Below are 7502 nucleotides of genomic sequence, written 5' to 3' on the forward strand. Positions count from 1 at the left end.
TTGTATTTTTAGTAGAGACGGGGTTTCATCATGTTGGCCAGGCTGGTCTTGAACTCCTGACCTCAGGTGATCCACCTGCTTTGGCCTCCCAAAGTGCTGGGATTATAGGTGTGAGCCACCGCGCCTGGCTTGCAGTAGTTATTCTTTCTGTCGAAGTGTCCCTTTATCAAAGTCTGGATTTTTTTTTTTTTTGACAGTTTCACTCTTGTCACCCAGGCTGGAGTGCAATGGTGCGATCTTGGCTCACTGCAACCTCTACCTCCTGGTTCGAGTGATTCTCCCGCCTCAGTCTCCCATGGTTTGGTTTTTATTTGACATCCTCCCTCTCTGGTTTACAAGTCTGGGCACGCTGCCTGATGGGCAGATACCACCGTCCACCACCAGGTTTTGCTTTCTGTACTCTTGAATAAGATGGGGACACAGCTTTCATTGTGTAATGGTTGGCGCTCTGGACTCAGTCCAGAGATGGGGATACAGGCATTCATTTCTAGCTCATGGGTTTCTGGTGCAAAGGTTTTATGAAACCATTACAATTGAAAACAGAGGAAAGAGACAGCCCTGTCCTGGAAGCTGTTCATTTGTTCCACTGTGTGATTTCCATTGGCCCCACCCTAACTTCTTCTGGGCTTGAGGCTCTTGGGAGAAAGCTTGTCCTCCTGCCCAGTGGGGCAGAGCTCAGGCTTCTCCTCCGCTGATCTCCTCAAGGACAGCTCATCTCTGGAGGAAGTGACTCCTCCCAGGCAGGTGGAGGTCGTTTCCCTCTCAAGTCATTTTAGCAACAAATGGGCAGATCAAACCTATCATTCCCGTCAAATCAGAAGCTTTGCGTAGGCAGGGAGCAGAAGAGCCTCCTGGGTTACCTGAACTTCCTCTACCCCAGCTAGGCAACACTATCTTTGGTGCAGCCCTGACAGCTCCCCTTACCAGCCTTCTAGGTATCGCTGTGCACACAGGATTCTGCTTACAAAGGGCTTTAGGCAGTCCTATGCCACCCAAATTTATTTGCAAACACATACAATGACTACTTTCCCCAACCATTTGGACAAAGTCTAGTTTTTAAACCTGAGTAAATGCTGCTTTTTCTACTTCCCAAAGCCTCTCACACTATGCTATCTCACTGGACCCAGCAAAGTCTTCTCTTTCTCTGACCACACAGTCCTTTTCACAGGAACACAGGGACACAGACAAACACTTCATGGTGGAAACCTTCCTGGAGTGAGTCAGCCAGCCCTGAGGGTGGTGGTGAGTCAGAAACAGCTGGGATTGTCCAGAACTGCCTGGGTCTGGGCCACTGACCTTGTGAGTAAATGAGAGAGAGAGAGAGAGAGAAAGAGAGACAGAGAGAGAGAAAAAATGAGAGTAAGAATGTGTGTGTCTCAGAGGGCCGTGGTAATGGAATCTTTTTCAGTAGCATTTTTCTTTAGATTATTTTCTCCCTGGCCCTGGATGTTTGAGATGCATCAGACGCACAATCTGCAGGTTCTGGAATTTTTTTTTTTCTTTTTGAGGTGGAATCTTGCTCTGTCACCCAGGCTGGAGTGCAATGGCACAATCTCGGCTCACTGCAACCTCTGCCTCCTGTGTTCAAGCCATTCTCCTGCCTCAGGCTCTTGAGTGTCTGGGATTACAGGCGCTCGCTGCCATGCCTGGCTAATTTTTGTGTTTTTAGTAGCGATGAGGTTTCGTCATGTTGTCCAAGCTGGTCTTGAACTCCTGACCTCAGGTGATCTACCCATCTTGGCCTCCCAAAGTGCTGGGATTACAGATGTGAGCCACCGTGCCCAGCCAGGTTCTGGAGATACTAACGAAAACTTCCTTTTTAATTTTGCACCTCCACATGTCAGTCTCAGTTTTTATTTGACGTATTTGTGCACGTTACACATATTTACACATATTTGTGCACTTAATCTTCACAGTTAGTCAAGGGAGAGCTTATCGCCTCATTGTATGGATGAGTAAACGGAGGCCCAGTGGAGCAGCTGACATGTGTTGTAGAGCCAGCCTGGCTGCCAACACCTAGACCACGGTCCCCTGGGGTCTGTCCATGCCCAGTGTAGGAGGGTAGAGGGAACGGCAGGCCCAGGCTGAGGAAAAGACCCTGTTTTCTTCCCCTCCCTCTTTCAGGTCCATGATCTGAATCCCAAGGAGATCAGAGAGAATATGAATTCCACAGGGCTGCAAAGAACGGTTTCATTTGAAGAGATTTCTTTCTCTTCTGAAGCAGCTGCAGGGTTTCTTCTTTCCTCATAGTTGTAGCATGGGTATTGGACAAGCCTGTTAGATGTCACTCAACAGGGAGGGGGCTTCTCGAGGGATTCCAAGAGCTGAAGAGGCGATGGAAAGGCTTCTCCCTGGTGTTGCAAAAGATGAGAGGTGCTGACAGTAGAAGGAGAGAGGGAAACTCTGGAAAGAAATCCAGCAGCCCAGACAGTTTTCTAAGCCCCTTCTCTTTTCCCAGTCTGTTGGAGCTTAGGGTCTTACATCCCACCCTTGCCAGGAGGCTAGAGCCGAAGCTGCAGCCCTTCACCCACCAGTGCTATCTCCCAGAGGGGTTTTCATAGCTGGAGTTCCCTAGTAATAACTTTACTAATAATACGTGAAGTCTTATATGTGTGGGGTCTGGCAATTTTCAAAATACTAACTATCCATTCTCTCATCGCTTAAAATGGGGAAATAATATCTACTTTGCATAGTTCTCAGAGTTGTTATAAGCGTCAAATCACAGTGTATGTGAAGTTATTTGGGGAACTATAAAATCTTAGATGCTATCATTGTTATCATCGGCAGCAATGGCGCCTTTCTTCTAAAGACACGTGAGTACTTGACATGTGGCAGCAAATCCTGTTTTCAAGCTTCCTGATGTATGGAACAAATATAGAGAAGCATGCTTTTCTCCACTGCATGGGAAGTGATCACCTCAGATGTCAGCACCACAGGGTGCTGGGAGAGGAGCTGGCCCCATCCATAATTCCCGTCAGCCAGCTCCCTAATAAATATGTCTCCAAGTCAGAACAGGGAGCTTACTAAGCAAAAACAGCTACAAAACAAACCTCCAGTCCCCTGCCCCAAACTCCATCTACCATCCACATTTTATTTTTTTCATCCCTAAGTCCTTCCCACATCGAAATTCTAGAACTGCCCAGATATATGCTCAAGTTCACGTGGTAAGAAAGCCAAAGTAGCACTCTGCCACTCAGTCTTCCGAGGATGTTGTCGTGGTGGTCAGCATGTCATTTCCCCAACACATCTGCTGGGGCAGAAACCAGTTTCCCCAGTATGGTTCAGCGGTGGTTCTCTGTGTGCAAGATCACCAGGGCTTGTCTAAATTGTGATTTAGGTAACCATAGGTAACCTAAATGATTTAGGTAACCATAGGCTCTATCTTGCCTCTTTGTTTTGTTACTTTGCCCCATTCCATTTCTTTTCTCAGTCAGTCCATGGATAGACTTGTTAACGGGGAGTGATATTGAAAGTATTCCAAACCACTGTAGTGCTGACACTGGCTTACTGAATGGGAAGTTGGTGTTGGCCCAGGGGCAGGAAGCCTCCACTGAGTTAGCCATTAATCCTGTAGTGGATGAACTGGGGGAGTATGGGAGTTGCCAGGAAGGAGCTGGTGGGCCAGGGTGCTGGAACAGGGAGGGGCAGGATGGGGCTCGGGGCAGCCAACTACCCATCTTGCTGTGACATATGACAGCCACCCAACTCCATCACCTACTCACACCGGGGCTCCACATTTCCCCTGCCTCCGTTACATTTGTTTTATGACAGTCTAGACGTGTTTCTATGTTTTCCCCTCAATTCAATGTTGTATTTCCCCTGAGATCAGGAATTTTTTTGTTGTTGTTGATATCCTTGACCACCTCCCTCCTTCCAGGCGCAGGGCTGAGCCCAGTGACATCTCATTATTGCTGTGGCCCACCTTGTTGCAGGGCTGAGATTTCAGATACCCTTCTCATCTCCCTTCCCTCACCTGTGGCTCCCTTTGGTTTTCCATCCTTGTGTCACATTGACCGTGACTCAGTGGCAAACTAAGACCTCAACTGTGGGTCTGAGACAAGTGTCTTGGTCTTCCTAGACCTCAATTTCTCCATCTGTAGAATAGGGAAAATGGTGCTGACAAAGCAATTATCAGATGGGAGGAGACTTATAAATATAGTTTGAGTTGCTAATGCAATTCAAACCAGCCTTTGGGCTTCCCTTCTGTAGAATAAGGCCCTAGGCGACTGAGGCGTTTCACACTTTGAGATCCATATGAAAGAATCCCAGGGTTGGATAGAACTTTAGGGGTCTTCAGTTCAATGTTTTTTGGTGTTTTTTTGAAATAGAGTCTTGCTCTGTTGCCCAAGCTGGAGTGCAGCGGCGTGATCTTGGCTCACTGCAGCGTCTACTCACTGGATTCAAGTGATTCTTGTGCCTCAGCCTCCTGAGTAGTGGGATTACAGGCATGCGCCACCACGCCCTGCGAATTTTTGTATTTTTAGTAGAGATGGGGTTTCACCATGTTGGCCAGGCTGGTCTCAAACTCCTGACCTCAAGGGATGTGCCTGCCCCGGCGTCACAAAGTGCTGGGATTACAGGTGTGAGCCACCACGGCTGGCCTAGCTCAATGTTTAACAAACTTTACTCAGCAAAACATGTTTCATGAGATGTTCATGAGAGGGTCTGTGGTGTGTGTGGATGTGAGTGTGTGGTTTTTAGTGATCAAATGAATTTGGGAAATGCTTTATACTTTTCCCTCTTGATGAGTTATAATGTGTATATTTTAATATTAAAGGCTCTGACAAGTCCTGTAGCAAAGATTTCTGTTTAACCAAGTGTGTCAACTTGAGTCCTCTGGGAAGCAAATACCAAAGCAAAGTTAGACAAGCAAGAGACTTTTTGGGGTAAGTCCTGTGTAACTAGAGGGGAGAGAGAACAGGAGAAGTCTGGAAAAGCCTTCAGACCGTAACATAAACCTTACACCTATGAAAACAGAGGGGGAAGGAAAGGCAGTGTGGTAGGAGGATCCACAGACGGCAGTGCCACTCTGAGAAAGCCTTGGCCAACCCAGTGGGGATTCTGGAGCAAAGGTGGGCCAATGAAAGTCTGCATTGCGCAGAAATGACCAGCCCAGTACCTCTACTGTGGTGTCATTGGCTGCAGCAGCCTGGAGAGAATACGTTCTTATCTCAGGTGCTTTGCACATGGCCAGGCACAGCACATTGGGAGGCAGAGTTGAGAGGACTACTTGAGCCCAGGAGTTTAAGACCAGCCTGGGCAACATAGGGAGACCTCCATCTAAACAAAAAAAAAAATCAAATGCTTTGCACATATTTACTCATTTAATCCTCAGAATAACCCTATGAGATAGGTCTTGTCATTGTTCCCATGTTTACAGATGAGAAAACTGAGGCACCAAGATATTCAGTGACTCACCCACAGTTATACAGTCAGTGGGTAATGGAATCGGCATTTGAATACAAAACTGCTTTTGGGAACCTCTGTCCTAGATGGGGCAATGTGGTTTCCAAACGGGGGAGAACATGAACATTCTGAGCCTTACTTGTCAGCACACTTCCAAGTGCAATGGCCACAGTCCCCGATGACTTCCTTGATTTGAAATCCAGGGAAACCTTCTCAGTTCTTACCCTCTGTGTCCAGCAGCTGCCACTGCCACAGTTGCCATTCCCTTACTTTCTTCCCTCTGCTTCCATGGACACCTCCCTCTCCTGGTTTTTCTTCCACCTTCCTGGCTGTTCTTTCTCAATCTCCTTCACCAGCTCCTTCCTCTCCTTCCTCCACTTGTAACTTTGTGGATTTTTGTTTCCTCAAAACCTACCTAGGTCAACAACCCCTATGCTTCTCATTTCCAGTCACAGGGGCCACTTGGAAATGTAGCAGTGTTTGGGGGAATATCACCAGGATGCTTCCACTGGCCGAGGCTGCGTCTCCCTCTGGGAGGTGGGTTATGTCCTATCCTTGTTTTGTTCTCTTCTTAATATATATATACGAGGAGACTTTTCTATGGACTTAGAGATAGTAATTTTTTAGCATGTTAATTTCGGCTTTCACGGACAGCTAGTGGAAGTCTGATGGCGTCCAAGTCATTTTCCATATAATTTAGTATTATTTTCCTTCCTTTCTTTCTTCCTGTCTTTTCCTTTCTTTTCCTTTCCTCCCTGCCTCCCTCCCTCCCTCTCTCTCTCTTTCCTTCTTTCTTTCTTTCTCTCTCTCTCTTTCTTTCTTTCTTTCTTTCTTTCTTTCTTTCATTTTTTTTTGAGACAGGGTCTCACTCTCTCACCCAGGCTGGAGTGCAGTGATGTGATCTCAGCTTACCGCAACCTCCACCTCCCAGGCTCAGGCAATTCTCCAGCCTTAGCCTCCCCTGTAGCTGGGATTACAGGCATGCATCATTACAGCCCAGCTAATTTTTGTATTTTTAGTAGAGACAGGGTTTTACCATGTTGACCAGGCTGGTCTTGAACTCCTGACCTCAAATGATCCACCCACCTTGGCCTCCCAAAGTGCTGGGATTACAGGTGTGAGCCACCGTGCCCTCCCTCCCTCCCTCCCTCCCTTCATTCCCTCCTCTTTTTTTTTTTTTTTTTGAGACAGTCTGTTGCCCACAATGGAGTGCAGTGACACTATCTCAGCTCACTGCAACCTCCACCTCCCGCATTCAAGTGATTCTCCTGTCTCAACCTCCTGAGTAGCTGGAATTACAGGTGCGCACCACCACACCTGGCTAATTTTTGTATTTTTAGTATTGACTCACCATGTTGGCCAGGCTGGTCTTGAACTCCTGACCTCAGGTGATCCTCCTGCCTCAGCCTCCCAAAGTGTTGGGATTATAGGTGTGAGCCACCGCACCTGGCCTTCTTTCTTTCTTTAAAAATATTTTTTTCTTTGCTTTTTTTTTTGTATTCTCCACATAGTTGAACATCCTAGAAATTCGTTCCTTTGCGTTAGTCTCTGAGGATGGGCCAGTTAGCTACAGAGCCATCAGAGTCTAAGTGTCTGGCACCTGAGCTCCTCCTTGGCCCACAGAAAGGCTCTGCCCACCAGCTCCCCAGAGAGAATATGGAAATGCTGCTTGGGACCAAATAAGGGAATATAATGAAAGGGGCCTCAGGGCTGAGTCTGTGTCTGAGTCACATTTTAGCAAAGTGGCCACATAGCTTCTGACTCAGAGCACAAAGATTCTTCAATTCTTCATGGCAAGAATGAGACTCACAAGAGCATAGGCTCAGAAGTGGAAAGGAGGGTAGAGCTGTCTCCTCCTGTCTAGTCTAACCAAGGCAGCTAAGAAGCTGAGGCCAGAGAAGGGAGGGTCCCGCAGCCCTAGGGAGGGCCGGAGCCAGCTGGGGCTTCCAGACTCCCGGGAGAGGTGTCATCCTGCCACCCGCTCTGCAGGCTCTGCTCAGTCTGCTTGGACGCTGGGTGTGTCGGGAGGCCCTGTCACCCTGCCCCGACCCGGCTATGCTGGGGAGACCTCAGCTTCCTGACTCATACTCAGAAGG

The 7502-nt window shown here is 47.8% G+C and overlaps 1 protein-coding gene across 1 annotated transcript in view; it reads right to left on the reverse strand.

Moving 5' to 3' along the window:
• Positions 1-7038, reverse strand: part of CAPN2 (calpain 2, (m/II) large subunit) — a 78014-nt gene extending 70976 nt beyond the window's left edge. Inside the window, exon 1 of the mRNA XM_012000989.1 lies at positions 6758-7038. Coding sequence (XP_011856379.1) covers positions 6758-6760 — 3 coding nt within the window. The 5' untranslated portion in view covers positions 6761-7038. The remainder of the gene's footprint in view (positions 1-6757) is intronic.
• Positions 7039-7502: the final 464 nt, after the last annotated feature.

Source organism: Mandrillus leucophaeus, unplaced genomic scaffold (genome assembly GCF_000951045.1).
Source record: "Mandrillus leucophaeus isolate KB7577 unplaced genomic scaffold, Mleu.le_1.0 Scaffold645, whole genome shotgun sequence".
NCBI lineage: Eukaryota > Metazoa > Chordata > Mammalia > Primates > Cercopithecidae > Mandrillus > Mandrillus leucophaeus.